Here is a 17,056-nt window from a genome sequence, read left to right on the forward strand (position 1 = left end):
GAGGTATATCCTTGTATATTTATAGATTTAATTGTTTCCCATTAGGGGGGGCACCTGACTTCTGGGGCAAGAAAAACTGATGTAATGGCGTCGGCTGCATGTTTTATACCCCTGACGACCTGACATCACGGAAGAAGGGACAGCAACCGACACAGGACCCAAGACTTTGTTAATCAGGCCGACTGAGGGCTACGGCAAGCAGATAACCCTAAAGTGATGACTGCAACAGTGAAATACACTCAAACATCTACATTTATGGTAAGTGTACACAACTGTACTTCATGCATTTTCTGAACGATTGAAGTCTGAAATTCACATGTATGTCATTATTTAATGAGATGTATCCTCAGTGATTTGCCAGGAAACCACAGATTTTATGAGGTGCAGATCGATGAGACAAAAGTCTGAGCAGTTGAAGAGGCTATGGAGCCTCGTCCCAGCACCACTGAAATCCATTTTGAATGCAGACTCATTTAAAATACAGCAAAAACTTCACCTATTAAATCAGTGGATCTGCTCCTGTGCACTGCCACGATAAATGACCACCCGTCTTCTACTTGCAATATCTTTAAAGTATTTTTCTTCATTCAAAAACTTGTGCTCCACAATGTGTTTTCACCAATACCTGAATTTTACTTGCATCTCCCAGGCTTGTATATAATTTTTGACGCTCCTCACCCCCACCTCTGTACGTGTGTATAACCTTTATCTTAGCTATATGTAATTTTCAATGAACCTACTTTATATTTCACCTATCAACTACAATGTTAATGTTTTCTGTCGTCCTAGTTCCTTCACTCACTTCCATTTGAATTCCTAAGCACTAATCACACGACAAGTTCAGTAATGCACCATTTCAAATGCTCAGTGTATAGCAACTACTAATGCACAAGAATCTTTTATACTGTGGTATTTTTGCCTATTTTCCATAAGAATGTAGTCTCTGTAGCAAAGAAGTGTGTAATTGTTAATGTATATTAGTCTGTTAAAGTATATAATTGTCTGTTTAAAAATGTTAATGTTGGAGCTTTTCTCCCCATGCCTCCTCTGAAAAGGGTTTTTTGACTAACCCCAGTTGGACAAACCCAAGTAAAATAAAGTAAACATAAAGATGTATGCAAAAACTCTGGTAAGAACGCCTAGTATTTACCACTTTTAAAAAAATAACAGTACCATATTCCATTGTGCAGTAAAAAGTAACATTAAAAGGACAGGTAAATAAGCTTAGTATTGAGTCATGATTTCTTAATCTGTCATTCTTTAACAGGCAAAACTAGGAAATGCATTTTTTTCCTACTTCATATTGACACAAACAAGGCCATACACAGGAGATTAGTTGGGATGCTTTAGGATTGACAGGGTTCTTAAATGTGAACTGTACTGAAGTTGATATTCACTAAGTATCTGGTAAGCTGTTTATTTACCTGTTGAAATACTCTCACCTTTCATAATGGGGTGAAATACATACATGCATCACCCCCTTTTCCCATTTTTCACATGTAGTTCTGGTGTCACTTTGAGTGACAGTCATTTAGAGCCAAGGTTCACACCACTTGGTGCTAGCGCTGCTGCAGAATGAGGTGGAATCCCTATTTTTCTGCTGCCTCAGCTGAATTAATAACTCCATTTTGCTTTGTCTTCACCTTTTCTTGTGCTATGATCTTTGGCAGTATTGAGTACAAATTTTCAGTTTATCTTACATAACAGACCAGTGTGTGGGATTGCTGGTCACTTTAATTGCATTCATTATGTTGAAAAATGATTTAGTAGTAGTACTTTATATTTAATGAATAACTGATGAGTGGGAGTATAGTGAGAGTTTACCCACAGTTGGTGTGGTTCAATCACGAGGGCAAACCATGGGTGAATCTTCATATGCCCACACTCATGAGGCAATTACTGCTATTATACAATGATATTTAAGAAAAAAAATTGTTTACTTTTCTTAAATAATGTCTTTGTATAACAGTGCCATACTGTTCCTCCATGTTGTTTCCTCATTCTTCTTTGTTGATGAATTTCTGCCTAAAGAAGCATTCAGTGGAAAAGTTTTACCTGCGAATAAAAAGGCTTTTTCTTGTGGCTCAGGATTACTTGTTTTTTCCAGTTACGTCTTGTTTGGTTTATCCACACTGGTTTCTCAGGAGATTAATCTTTGTAGCTATTTTGTTGATGTACTGGGCATGCATATGGGGATTTATGGTCCCATGCTTGCACTTTTTTTTTATTTTAAAATCTGGACAATTTAGAGGTACAAAAGAGATATGGCTAGAATGCAAGGAAAAATCTGGTACACTTCTTTAGTTTTGCAGAACGTACTTGATTTTGCTTGTATTTGCTGTGCCCTCTACCTCTTACTCAAGAACGATCGCATATTACAAAGCCTTAAATAAGGTGGGGTAAAGGTCCAAAATAGGCACCAGTTGTAAATGTTATAAAATTAGAAGGCTGCTAGAATAACTGGATTTATGCTACTGTACATTGCCCGTGCATTGCCTGAAGGATATGAATTCTGAAACTGAAATGCATGTCATTATTTAGTGGCTTCACTCCTCTGCGATTTGTCGGAAAACCACAAATTTTATGAGGGACAGACCAAAAAATATGAGGCAAAATTCTGGACATTCTGTGAAAATCTGGGCAGTTGAGACATATACCTCCATGTCACATAGTAATAAAGGGAAGTGCAACTTGTTAGTATGTGCTCAATTTACAGCAGGCATACTGGTTGGGCTGACTAATCAGTGTGCACGTTTTTGAATACTAATGCGCTATAGTTATATAATTAAGCTTGTTTCTTAAATGGGTAATTGCTTTTTCTCTCTCTCACACACACACTCACACAGTCAGTGCAGTAGTATCGTTTACATCTGGACTAGTTTGTGGAGGCTGAGGTCATACTCGAGGTTATTCCATCTGAAGTGAACTACAGTCAGCATTTGGGAGTAGTGAGGCTGTATGGTTAATTTGCCTTGTTGTACTTGCATAATGTGCATTTATGAAAGCTTGTTTGCTCTGGACTTTGGTTTTGTTAACACATCAGAAGTTGCTAAGGACTATCTGAGTATGCACATCACATACCTACTTTGGAAATAATGGAGTTAAAAGAATTAAGTTTTATATTAGTGTTGCATATAGTTCTTGGTGTAGTGGTATATATATCAATAACAATCAAAGTTGTCGCAGTCATCAATGTATGATATGTAGGACTCTTCAAAAAATGTCATTTGTCAGTATTTTTATAGGTTCCCTATGGGTAATGTGGGGACACCAGTTCCCCCACCCCAAGAGTAATAAAAACATTCTCGAAGGTTGCACTGAATTATGGCTTACTGTGAAAAAGCAGTGCTTTAGAAGACCTTTGTATCATATGCAGCAAGGAGGCTGTCACCATATCCTCGGCTGTAACTTCTCTTTTAATAAAATAGTAACCCAGAAAATGATCTGTTCCTGTCTGGACAATGAAAATGTTGGGGAAAGGAAAAACTTGCTGATCTGGATGAAAACAGTGTTTGCTACTGCAATTATTGCCGGTTGCACCAATATGGGGAAAAAGAATCATTTGGAAGAATGTGGCATTTGATGACCTGGTTCGTAATAAACAAATGGCAAAACAGTTAGATATCAAAAAAAGAAATTATTGCATTACCGTGTCCCAACAACATTCTCTTTGTAAAAGGCACTCTCTCACTTGAAAACTCTATTGGTATAAAGTAATCCAAAATGTTAAATTTTTTCTTTGTTAAAAATGTTGTTAGATCATTATTTAAATGTGTTCTCAACCACTTAGTTACTGTCTGGACAAGGCCAATCTAAAATTGCAGTTCACTAGTTCCTGTGGGCACTTATTCAATGTCATAGTTTAAAGGGCTTTTACTTTATAGATGAGACATGAAAATCAAAGCCCAGTGTTTTGCTTTCAGAAAGAGGTTTTTATTGCTGTGAGGCAGTTAAGATTTTAAATTGCGTAGTGGAATTTCCTTTTTGTGCAGAATAATTCCACTGAAAAGAGAAGTAGATGGGAAAAGATTTTTCTTTATAACAGATTTCATTTTTGAATGTAGAAAAGTGAAAAAATATTTGCATGTAGAAACATTGAGCTGTGTAGCATTGTAGAAATTGATGCTTATTGAAATTTATATATATATATATATATATATATATATATGTGTGTATAGTAATTTTTTTAAGCACTGATGTCTGTTAAATTTAGGACTTTATCCCACTTGGTCTTAAACCCCAACATGAAAGACGTGAATTGGATCCGATTCTTAGGTCATGTATGGGGATGTAGTAATGATTGCCAGATCTTCTGTGTAAAGTGGTGTTTAATTTACTTTGCTACTATAAATAGTATGATGCCGCGATGGTACGGCGGTAGCGTTGTTACCTCACAGCAAGAGTTTCTCCCGTTCGATTCTCGGCCGGGCTTGGGAGTGCCTTCTGTGTGGAGTCTGCATGTTCTCCCCACGGTTGGGTAGCGTTCGAAAGACATGCGTGCGTAAATGGGCGTGCCTTCGTTGAAGGTTGGGCACCGAGCTGGCACCTCAGCGTTTCGTAAAAATCTACTGCCAGTCATTAGCGGACCGGAGTTCCACTGTGGTGACCTCTTACAAGGAAAAGCTGAAAGACAAACAACAACTATAAATAGTATATTTTTAAGCTAGCTGAAGGTGCCCAGCTAAAGTAAATTGTAAGGGTAAAAGACATTCTTAACTTGCACCCGGAAAGGAAACCTTTAATTTTAATATGATTAACACTGGTTTATAAATATAATACATGGCTTTACATACTATTTTTTTTTGAGTGAACAGGGATGAAGCAGTTGCTGGGTGTAAAAAAATAAGCATAAGATGATGCAGTGTGTAGCAGTGGAGTTTTGAGCAGATGTGGTGATGGAACTTTTTCTGAAGGCTAGTGGGAGGGAACCTTGCACCTTGTCTGAGGGCCTTCACAATTTTCCGCTTATTGATGTCAGAGTTTCACCTACCCAAGTGTTTCTGAAAGTTTTTTTGCACTTTATAAAACAGGGATACGACAACTGGAGCTAGATTTTTGTGGTGTTGCATATTTGGTTGTTGTAGGAAGCATAAAGTTAACTGCTGAGCAAGTGTTTTTGCATTTGTAAACATAACTGAAAAAAATAAAATTCCTTTTCTCTGATCTCTGGATCAGATCATACCTATCAGTCTGTTTGTACAAGAATTTTGGACAAAACCAGAAATAAATGGGGGGGGGGGGCATCCCCAAAATCAGAAAAAGATTTTAAATATTGTTTGTAGAACTTAGTTGCTAGAATAACAAATTTTGCATTAGCACATGTTTTCTTAAGGACATGAACTCTGAAACTTAAATATCTTGTCATTATTTAGTGACTTAATACTCTGTGATTTACCAGAAAATCAAGTTTTATGATGAGCAGACAGCAAAAAATATAAGCAAAAATCTGGGCAGTCTGTAAAATTCTGGACACATGAGAGGCATGGATCGGATGTTTCCATATTTTAAAGGTTTCCCTTTGTATTCATTTTTGCTAGCAGCCACATTGGGCACTTGTTTTGGTAAATGGGCTTCTCTTTCATCAAACCTTTGATTTGATTTTTCGTTTGCATTGAGAGATTGAAGGGTTTAATGAGGGTCATGATTTAAGAAATTTTAACCAGTTTGTAATTCAGTTTCACTATTCCTGAACTTGCACTGATAAATCTGAGATATCAAGCAGATACTGGATTTATGGGAAATTCTTTAGCCACATATCCCCTTTGTCACTAATATTTGTATATTCATTTTCCTATGCTGATAAATTTTAAAATGTTAGAAAAGGTACACTTCAGAAGTATGTTTGTGGCTGTACATGAAGGCCCCCCCCCCCCAAGTGTCTTAACCCTGTTGGAAGTACGAATGTGCACTTATTTTATGATGAAAGTGTTTTAACTGCATCTAGTAGACCCGTTTTTCTCAGTAGAACAAAGCATTTGGTTTGAGAGAGAGAGAGAGTGAGGATTTTTCTTTAAGTACCTTAGACACATCAATGTGAGAAATCCAGTTATCACTTTGTTGATGCAAGTGTCTTGGTATTTTAAAGTGTATAACAAAATTTTAATTTGTGAAATATCAAATGAAGGTTTAACTGTAGGGTGAAACCTGTGCAAGCAGCTGTCATAAGCATTCATAATGATTTTTGCAAAAATTATATTCCTTATTATGCACTTTTACTGCTTTGATAGTGGATTTCTGTACTAAAAATGCCACCTTTCTTTTCTGGACTGGTCTTTGGAGTAAGATAACTGAGGTCCCTTTTCAACATTTTAATAAGGTGCTGTCGTATGTGTTTATTGCAAATAAGACTATAGTAAGATGTTTTTTACTGCCTCAACAGTTATGAGTATTTTGAGAGTGGCTTGATACTGTTTACATAGAGTAAAAAAATGTCTTCTACCATGTGTTAGATGGAGCACAAATTGAGGAGAAAGAGTGCAGTATTGATGGGAAAGCAAGTGTACTGTATAGCCATATAATTTGATAATTTTCCAGTACAGCATCAACACAAGTTTCGTTTTTTTACAGCATGCCATGTGTGAATATTTTATTTTTGGATGCTGTTAGACTGTTAATTTATCTTATCTAGTGGCACTTTCTAGCGATATTGTCTAGTGAAGCATTTCAGTTGCAATGTATTGATGTACCAATTCCTTCTGTTTGAGACAGTACTTCAGTGGACCATGCGTATTTACCTACCTTTCTTACATTCTGTGTGTAGAGCATATCAAGAGTTGCTTTTAATTGTTTTTATGATAACCTTGGATTAAGTGGTGTACTGAAAAGGGATGAGAGTCTATGTTAAAAATTGCTGCATATAATTATCAGTTAAGTATAGTAATTACATTTGAAATTTTACTTGAATAATACTAGCTAAGTCTAGATTATAAAATTATGTAGGTTCAGCAGCTGTCCAAGAAAGAAATTGAAGACCTTCTGCGCAAAGGAGCGTATGGAGCCCTTATGGATGAGGAAGATGAAGGGTCCAAGTTCTGCGAGGAAGACATTGACCAAATTCTTCTAAGGCGTACTCATACAATAACTATAGAATCTGAGGGGAAAGGGTCAACTTTTGCTAAGGTATGTAACTGTAATTCATCTGATTTTGATAACTAATGATTAGAAGATGGCGCAGCCTAACCACAGAGGACTGAAGTTTGCAGTAACATTAGGCTTATTTTATGTATTAATGTATTTTAATATAGATGTTCTTTGCGTTTCACTGTTGCAGTCATCACACTTGGGTAAATCCCTTATTTGAGTGCCTTTAAATGTTGTCGCGGCTTTCGAAAGGAAGCTGTTGCAACAAAAAAAGATAAAGATACTGAGAGACGCTAAGGATTTTAAACTGGGCCACGTCTTTATGTGGCCCAGACATGGTAATAATGTAGACACAGATGTGAATGTTGGTGTTAATGAACGACATACTTCTATCACTGAAGGTAGATCTTCTACCACTTTTGCTTCTGTGATTTCTGACCATGTTAAATCTTTAAGTACTGCTGGCAATAAGAATACTGTCAGCAGGTTTATGTCTAATGGGAGTAACTTTAATGATCTTAGACTTGTTAATAATGAAGTGGGGAATGTGAATAATGTTGAACAAATAACATCTACATTGAGTAGTGATGTTATTAATTTTGCTCCTGACAACATTGAAGCTTATAACACCCCTATAACTGATGATATTAATGCAATTCAGGATATACATGCACATAATAGCGGGAGTTTATATCCCAAAGTTATTGTCAGTAAGATGCCTCTTCCTACCGATATTACTGAACCTGTAGTTCGCCCTTGGTCATACATCAGTCATTTAGATGCCTGTCTCCCATTGAATCGTGATACTGCTGAGGAAGGTATTTCTTTTCCCTTACCTGTCAGAACAGATCGAGGAGGGAGACGGACAAGGTCTATGAGTCGGGGGCGCCAGAAGTGCAAATATTCAGGGGAATATACCCAGAACCACACACTCAAGAAAATGTGGGGGAACATGAACAGCCACTAGTTTTTAACATTTCATCATATGAACTTTCTCTGGATGAAAGGAGTGTTTTGTCCAGGGAATTAAACTTTATTCCTACATGGAGGAGTAGGTTATCAGATACTGTATTGGACTTAAAGGTTTTTTGTGGGAACATCATGCTTCGCATGCTTTATGGTGATTCAGATAAACAGGCAGGCAAGGCAGTTTCAGCGCCAATTTGTTCTTTGAAGAAGTTAAGTGACTTTGTTCCTGTTAATCATCCTTTAGTTGATGCATATATGAAGCTCACAGAGGATGAACTACTTAAATGTTATGATAATGTTAAATCGAGGACTAAATGTAATCTCAACTTTAAAGAGAGAACAGCACTATGGCACTTGCAGGATAATTAACTACGGTAAAACCTGCAGATAAAGGTGGACTTATTACTATCATGGAAACTTCACATTATGTTAGGTCTATGGAAATCATGTTAAGTGAAGAGAAATTTTTTAAGAAAAGTTTGCTTAAAGATGTACATGTGATTATTAGTTATGTTTTTAATTCTTTGATGGATGTATTTAGAGGAGGACTCATTACTAAGGACACTTATGATTATCTTGTTGTCCTAAATCCCCTTATACCTATAATACAGGGGTTACCAAAGGTGCATAAAAATCCATCTGATCCACCAGTGAGACCCATAGTGGCTGGTGGAGGATGGGTCACGGAACCCCTCTCAGTTTATGTTGAGAAACATCTTAGGCCAGTAATTAATCTGAATAAATTGGTTCTCAGGGATTCTAAACCGCTCCTTATTGATCTTTATGACTGTGTTAAAGACGTTCATGATTTAGAGAGTATATTTTTTGTTACTCTGTGGATGTACAATCCCCCTTTACAGTCATCCTCAATGACTTGGGGGTTCAGTTTGTACATGAATACCTTGTAGGTCACGGTGACCTTTCCCTGGTTCAGATTGATCTGATTACATACTTCTTGGAAATTGAGTATAATATTTTCATCTTCAATGATGATATGTTTATTCAGTGTCATGGAGTTGCTATGGGGACCTCATGTGCCATTAGTTATGCAAACATGTTTTTGGCACATTGGGATAACAATACTTTTTGAAATAGAAGAATTTAAGGCACATGTCTTATTCTATCGAAGTTTCGTAGATGACCTCTTATTGTGGAGAGGTAGCGTGGATGAATTGTTTGCATTCCATAGTATTAACACGCTTACCACTTGTTTGCAATTTACTATGAATTGGTCATTGAGCAATGGCCTTATCAATACAGGTGTATTTCGTAAGTCATGCTATAGGAATTCTTTCCTATTTAGGACCAGCATGCAGCCCAGATACATTTTTCGAAATTTAATTTGAGGTCAAGGTGTTAGGGCATCTAGGTTGAATCCGATAGAAGACAACTTTTTAAAGGAACTTAATACTCTAGGAAAGAAGTTGTTTAGAGGATATCGAGAAAATGAAATTTTTGATTCATTGCAATATGTTAGTGTTTTACGTCAGGGAATTGCTGTGCCATATTTTGGCCCTTTAAATGCTAGTAGCACCAACTATAAGTGTGATTTAAGTCAAATTTTAAAGGTCCCCCTCTTTTATACTTCTGATAGTAGGGAGTTGGTTGATATTTTTAGTAGAAATTGGTCTGTCCTTCAAGTGGACAATGATATTAAAGAAATAGTTGGTGAACAACCTAAGTTCTTACATAAGAACAGGAAAAGCTTAAAACTTTTGTTATCAAAATTACACTAGTGAATATAGGCTTGGAGGTGTTACTCGCCCTTGTGGAGAGTGTAATTTTTGCCCATATATTAACACATCAGATAAATTTTATCATCCAGATTTATGTACGGAATATTCGTTCCAAGCTGATGCCGCTTGTAAAACTCTCAATGTTATTTATTTAGCTGAGTGTCAGATATGCTATTGCTTTTATGTTGGTAAAACCAACAGACCATTCAAGGACAGGATAAGAGAACACATTTATAATATTAAGAAACGATATGAGAATAATGCATTGGCAAAACATGTCCTGCGACATGATGATAGCCATAATTTTCTTTTTAGGGCCCTTGAGGTCATAGCAACTAGCATCAGGGAAGGAGACATTAGGAACCACACTGAATTTAGGGAGACAAAATGGATTATTACTCTTAGAGCTGATAGGGGGAGTGGGCTGAATGAAAGAGCCTCCATAAAACCTCTGTTAAAGGAACGGAGAATTCAGAGATGATTTTTTGCATACATATTTAATATACACAATACACGCACATATATATATATATATATATATATATATATATATATATGTATATATATATATATATATGTGTGTGTTTATTTTTGTACATCTGCCATGTTTTTTGTTGTATATTGTCATATATTTATTTAGTGCTTGTACGTTTTTTATATATATATTTTTTATATTTGTATGTTACTCTAAAAAATATATTTCAATTAGTGAGGAATTCTCTGTTGTGATTGGGTTACTGGTTTTTGAATTCCTTTATAAAAGGATTTTCTCGTCATTGTTGTATTCTATGGTCTGAAGAAGCTTATTAGTGAAAGCGCTTACCGTGTCTGTGCAATAAAAGGTTTTTATGTTTTTATGTTTTTATATCTACTGGGACTGCTTGGTTACTTCATTGTAACATTTGTGACATTATTCATTACTTTAAAAGTCTTTGGTGCCAACATTCTCAGGACCTGGAAACAGTCATTCCCATCATCCCTTGTCTAAGGGCAGAGTTCCTTTGGTGGGCAGAAGCATGCAACCACAACAAGGGACTGCCTTTCACTCAACCCCTCACCTCCCAAACCCTGACTGTAGATGCATCAGACTATGCATGGGGGGCTCACATGGCAGGCAAATGCATTCTGGGAAAGTGGACCCCAGGACAAATTCTTCTGCACTTCAGTCAAAAAGAGATGTTAGCTGTACAGTATGTTCTGACCGCCATCAAATACCTAATCCTTCCAGGACAGCTGCTGATAAAAACAGACAACACTACAGTTATGTGGTGCATAAACAGGGGGGAACCCATTCTTCCCCACTCTGCAGCTTAGCCATGGCCCTGTGGAACACAACCTTGAGCAACCAAGTGCATCTGCAAGCTCAGTCCCTGCCAGGCTAACAGAATTCACTAAGACGACTTAAGCACAAATCTCCTGGATCCACACGAGTGGAAGTTGGAGCCCAACACCTTCAACCTTTCTAATCCAGAGTGGGGAACAAAGGAGGTGGACCTTTTTGCTTCTCCCGAGAACCACCAGTTGAGCAAATTTTGCACCAGGAACAATCGCAGTAGGCCTGGAAGGTGGATGCCTTATCCTTCAAATGGGAAAACCTCTCAATTTATGCCTTTCCCCCTTTGCCCCTCCTCTCAAAGGTACTACTCAAGATCAGACAGGACAGCCCAAAGGCATTTTTTATTGTCCCAGATTGGCCATGCTAGCATTGGTATCCACTCTTACGCATTATGACAACAGTGCCACCCTGGCACCTTCTTCAGACTTCTTCCCTGCTGTCTCAGCAGGATGGACAGATTTTGCATCCACAGCTGCAAACCCTAAACCTTGCAGCCTGGCTTATCCCCTGAATACTCAACTAGCAACCCTCAGCAAGCAGGTGGTGGACATCATTCTTGAGGCCAGTAGGCCTAGTACTAGAAAATTCTATGCTGGAAAGTGGAAAAGATATTGCTCTTGGAGTCGGTCTCAAGGAAAGGACACAGCTGTGCCCTCCTTACCTCAAATGCTTGATTACCTAGCAGAGGTCTGTCCTCCTCCTCCATTAAGATTCATGCCTCTGTCATCTCAGCTCATTATAATACTGAGCCACCTGTATTCTCTCACCCTCTCATCAAACAGTTTCTGAGAGGGGCTTACAACTTAAGGCCACCTAGGAGAGCACCCATCCATACCTAGGACCTTAGCTTTGTACTGGAAAAGCTCATGCTCCCCCCCCCCCCCTTTTGAACCTGCAGCTTCAGCAGAGTTAAAATTCTTTTCTTGGAAAACAGCCTTGCTTTTAGCCGTAACTTCAGCTAGAAGAGTGTCTGAGTTACAGGCACTAATGGCTGTGGAACCCTTCATTATTTTTCATGCTGACAGGGTTTTCCTCAGGACTAACCCTTCCTTTATGCCTAAGGTGGTCTCCAGTGTGGCTCTAAACCAAGCTATCCATTTGCCAAACTTCTTCCCTAATCCTCAAAGTAAAGTGGAGAGGATCCTGCACTCCTTGGACGTGCACAGACAGATTAGGTTCTACCTTGACAGGACTAAACCTTTCAGAAAATCTGACCAACTGCTTGTCAGGTTTGCTATGGGGATAGAGGGCAAGGCCATTTCAAAGCAAACTATTTTCAAATGGATAGCACACTGCATCCATTTCTGCTATAAGCACCATGGAAAACCTACCCCACAGGAGATTAGAACTCATTCCACTAGGGCTACTTCCACCTCTACAGCATTTCTCAGGGGAGTCCCTACCAGGGACATTCTGGAAGCTGCAACCTGGAGTTCTATGCACACCTTCACCAAGCATTACCACTTATCTATTTTTGCTAAATCCACAGCTGGATTTGCTACAGCAGTCTTAAAAGGCCTGGTAGCCAGCCCTAACTACTCTTGAATGCCTCCACCCTTCCTCTGCTTTGGGAATCAACCTAAGTGTGATGACTGTAGCAGTGAAACACAAACATAGTACAGTTGTGTACACTTACCATAAATGATGTTCGAGTGTATTCAGTGTTGCAGTCCTGGTTTTCCTCCCTCCCAGCCCCCTGTTTTTCTCTGTCCTTTCTACCTATCTTCTGTATTGCCATTTTTTATAGGTTCATAGGTAGGTACTAGGCTATCTGCCCAAAGGCATTTATAAGCCTAGCCAGAATGTGTTGGTTTTCACCGCCCCCTTAGATTAGTTCTCTGTGCCTCTGTCCAGAAGAGCCTCTGAAGTGATCCACGGGGTAAACTTTCTTTTTCCCAGCCACTCGTCAAGGTTTCTTTTGAAGAGTTTTAGTGAGGAACTCTGCCTAATGTAGATTGGAATCTTGTTCCAAAGCATGGGAAGTCTCTGGGACAGGAATCTATCCCTCCAGCACATCTTATTTATTATTGTGATGAGGTTTAGATCCCTAGAGCTTGTGGCTCGAGGGGATAAGGTTTTCTTTAGGTGGAGCATGTCCATCAGTTCTGTGTTGGACACGGCCTTGTATGCCACGCAGAGATCACCTCTGAGTAGGCGGTATGCAACTGAGTACAGCTGGAGTTTGTTCAGTTGAGCTGCATAGGGCATCTGTTTGAGGCCAGTGATCCTCTTGGTGAGGTACTTCTGTGATCTTTCCAGCTGTTGCAGGTGTCTTGTAAGGTACATCCCAAATGGGGCATTGTACTCTGATGGGTCTGATGAGTAGAGGGGCACAGTGACCTCTTTTGATCTGGATGTGAACCATTTTGAGATTAGGTGGGCCACATAGAAGGATTTTCTAACCACTTTGGCAATGTGATTATCAAAGGTGAGATTACTGTCTACTTGGGTCCCCAGATCTCTTATGTCTAACGTATTTAGGGGACTACCACCTATGTGGTAGTTTGTGGGTACTTTGTTTTTTCCAAAGGGGATGACTATGCACATGTCCTTCAAGGATGCATCTGCAGTCCTTACAAATGGGTTGTCCTGTCGTCAGGCAGCCCTTCGGTCGGCCGGATTCCAAAGTCTGGGTCTGGCCTCGGCTGGTGTCGCACTTCACCCGACGTCATAGCGGCAGTTTTTCGGGTATAAAGGCATCAGCCGACGCCATTTTCCTCAGTCTTTCTTGCCGCGTGGCGCCCGAAGCAGAAGCTGTTCGCAAGTGCCGGTCGGTCAGAACCAGAGATTACTACTACAAGTACCAAGACTTCTAAAAGCTAAGTACCCCGTTGGGGACTCTTTCTTGCCTCAGCCGATGTCAGAAAAAGTGAATAACTGTTTAACTTGTGGGAAACAAATACCTCATAAAGATTTCCACTCTTACTTACTGCTTACCTTGTTTAGGCCCAGACCACGACGTAGCAGCTTGTCTAGCCTGTGCTTCTTTCAACCGACGGGCGCTTAGACGTCGGTCGGAATTTGCTGAAGAGTTTTTCGGCTCCGATTTTGCTTACATTATGCCGTCGGATACTCCAACTACGCAAATTTCTAAAAAACGCAAGGAAAAGGACCGACACTCGCGGTCCGCGGTTTTGGCTGAAACCGTGGTTAAGCCAACCGCGAGTGTCTCGGTTTCGGCTGAAACAGAGTCCACGGTTCTTCCTTCGGCCGAAAGCTTGCCACTTACCGAGGCCTCATCCAGCCAGGCTGAATCTGCTACTGAAATCCCACCTGCTCTTGCAGGATCGCAGGATTTATCTGATACTATCCCTTTGGATATTTCTACCCCTGCACGTGGAGCTGCTAGGCCTCCTGCATCCATGTCTATTAAGGCCTTTGCCAGGGCTAAAGCAGCAAAATCTACCAAATCGGTGCCTGCTAAGACCCCCTCTCACAGGCCTAGTTCCAGTTCACAAATGCTTAGTCTAGCAGAGGATCTCATTTCTTTGATCCGGGGATCCCAACCACTTCCAGACAGGGCCTCTCACCCACCTCCAGAGAAAAGGACTAGAGTAGAGCCCCCTGAGCCAGTTTCTTCAGATGGATCCTCTGATGAGTCAGATAATTCAAACCCTCCAGAGGGCCCCTCTTCTCCTTATGAGGACTCTGATGCAGAAGACTCCATTCCTTCTGCCTCTCCGCCTGAGGAATTTTCTTTTGGGGAAACCTTGCATGCTATGAGGGAACAATTTCAATGTCAGGGCCAGGATTTTTCAGACTCTAGGAAAAGGCTTAGAACCTTTCTGCATTTGCCACAGCATAGGCCTTTAGCCATTCCTCCAGTACTTACTGTTGTGGATGATGCTTTTAATGATGCTTGTACTGCTCCTGATTCTCTTCCTCCGGCCCCTGCTAAGCCCAATAGGTACTACAGGGTTCCGGACACACATTATCATTTATATAAGGCCCCTTTTGCAGATCCCGAAACTATCTCCCAGGGACCCAAGGCTGTAGCAGCTTCTTCTACCAAAACCCCTACTCTCTGAAAGGGAATCTAGGGCCTTAGAGAGATGGGGTAAAAAAGTTTACACTTCTGCTACTCTTTCAGCTAGGGCCTTGAACTGTCAATTCCACATGATTCAGTATCAGGAATTTATGTTAGACCAATTAACTAAAAACTGTCCTCGGATGAACCATTAGACAAAAATCTGTACAGGAAATGGTGCATAACATTCAGCAGGTCAGTAATCATTCCTTAAAATGCGGCTATGATGCACTGGAGGCTTCCTTTAGATCAGCCATGACTGGCACAGTGATCAGAAGACATGCATGGTTGAAAGAGCAGTCCTTACCAGACCATGTTAAATCAAAGCTCCTAGATGCTCCCATGGATAAGCTCAATTTGTTTGGCTCCCCTGCACAGCAGGTGCTGAAGAAGGTGGAAGACAAAGCAAAATCTGTTCAGACAGTCAAGGATTTCTTGCAGGTCCAGCCTCCAAGGTTTAGCAGGAACTGGCCTTCCAAGAATTGGTCCTTTCCAGACACCTCCAGAGCTCCGAGAGGCAGGAATAGGCGCGCGAGGCAGGGGTCAATCCAGAGGTGCCCACAGGGGACGCCAGTGGCAGGCTAACAACCAGCGAGGTACAGCCACAGATCCAGCCACCACCACTTCCACAGGACAATCACAGTGACTTGGCTCTGGCACCGCCTACCAGGGAACAACTAGAAGCACCCTTAGGCGGAAGCTAGCCTTATTTTCAGTAAACTGGCATTACATCACAGGAGACAAATGGATTTTACAGACAATAGACCAAGGTTACAGGTTTCACTTCCATACTCTACCAAGGAAGAGAGGAATGCCAAACCTACCTCGAAATCAGAAGACAGAAGCTCTAGAACAAATAACTCACTTACTAAGGATGAGAGCTATAGAAAGGGTACCATCTATGGAACAAGGACAAGGATTTTACTCCAGACTCTTCCTGGTACCAAGAAAATAAAGCCAATGGAGACCTATTCTCGACCTGTCCGCTTTAAACACATACCTCATTGTTCCAAAATTCAAAATGCTGACCCTACAGCAGCTTCTTCCCATGCTGGGCAAGGAGTCTTGGCTGGTAACTCTAGATCTCAAGGAGGCATACCTGCATGTCCCCATACGACCAAATTGCAGAAGATACCTCAGATTTCTTGCAGGATCAGAGCATTATCAATTTTCAGCATTGCCCTTTGGCTTATCGACTGCACCCAGAGTATTCACGAAATGCCTGGCATCAGTAATTGCTCATTGCAGGCTTCAGGGGATTCAAATTTATCCTTACCTGGACGACTGCCTGTTACAAGCGGACAACAAAAACAAATTAACAAAAGATTTGAAAAGGGTCATTCATCTACTACAAGCCCTGGGATACACAGTCAATATAAAAAAGTCAAGGCTGATACCATCCCAAAGGATAACCTTCTTGGGTGCAGATTTGGACACATCAAAACAAATGGCATTCCTGACAGTAGAAAAACAGGAGCAACTCCCTCTCTACTTCATGGCATTAACAAAGCAGAACCAGCTAACAGCAAGTAAAGTCCTGCAAGCTCTCGGCTACATGGCATCCTGCATAATATTGATTCCACATGCTAGACTACATATGAGGAAGTTACAGTGGTACCTAAGGAATTTATGGTCTCAGCACAAGCACAGCCTAGAAACCCAGATTCCAATAATTCCATGCCTGAAACAAGAATTCCAATGGTGGGCTCAGGCCTGTCAATCAAACAAGGGACTGCCCTTCCACAGCACTCAACCAAGCCAGACCATCACAACAGACGCCTCAGACCTCGGTTGGGGGGCGCACATGCTGGACAAGTGCATACAAGGCTTATGGACTCAAGACCAGCTGCACCTACACATAAATCAAAAGGAAATGCTGGCAGTAAAACTGGCAATTCAGGCATTCGG

The 17,056-nt window shown here is 40.3% G+C and overlaps 1 protein-coding gene across 1 annotated transcript in view; it reads left to right on the forward strand.

Annotated features, from left to right (window-relative positions):
• Positions 1-17,056, forward strand: part of CHD7 (chromodomain helicase DNA binding protein 7) — a 2,781,650-nt gene that overhangs the window by 2,201,571 nt on the left and 563,023 nt on the right. The window contains exon 21 of the mRNA XM_044065875.1: positions 6,940-7,119. Within this exon, the coding sequence (XP_043921810.1) occupies positions 6,940-7,119 (180 nt within the window). The remainder of the gene's footprint in view (positions 1-6,939; positions 7,120-17,056) is intronic.

This window comes from Protopterus annectens, chromosome 3.part0, assembly GCF_019279795.1.
Source record: "Protopterus annectens isolate FY-2018-M chromosome 3.part0, PAN1.0, whole genome shotgun sequence".
NCBI classification, from domain to species: Eukaryota; Metazoa; Chordata; order Ceratodontiformes; family Protopteridae; genus Protopterus; species Protopterus annectens.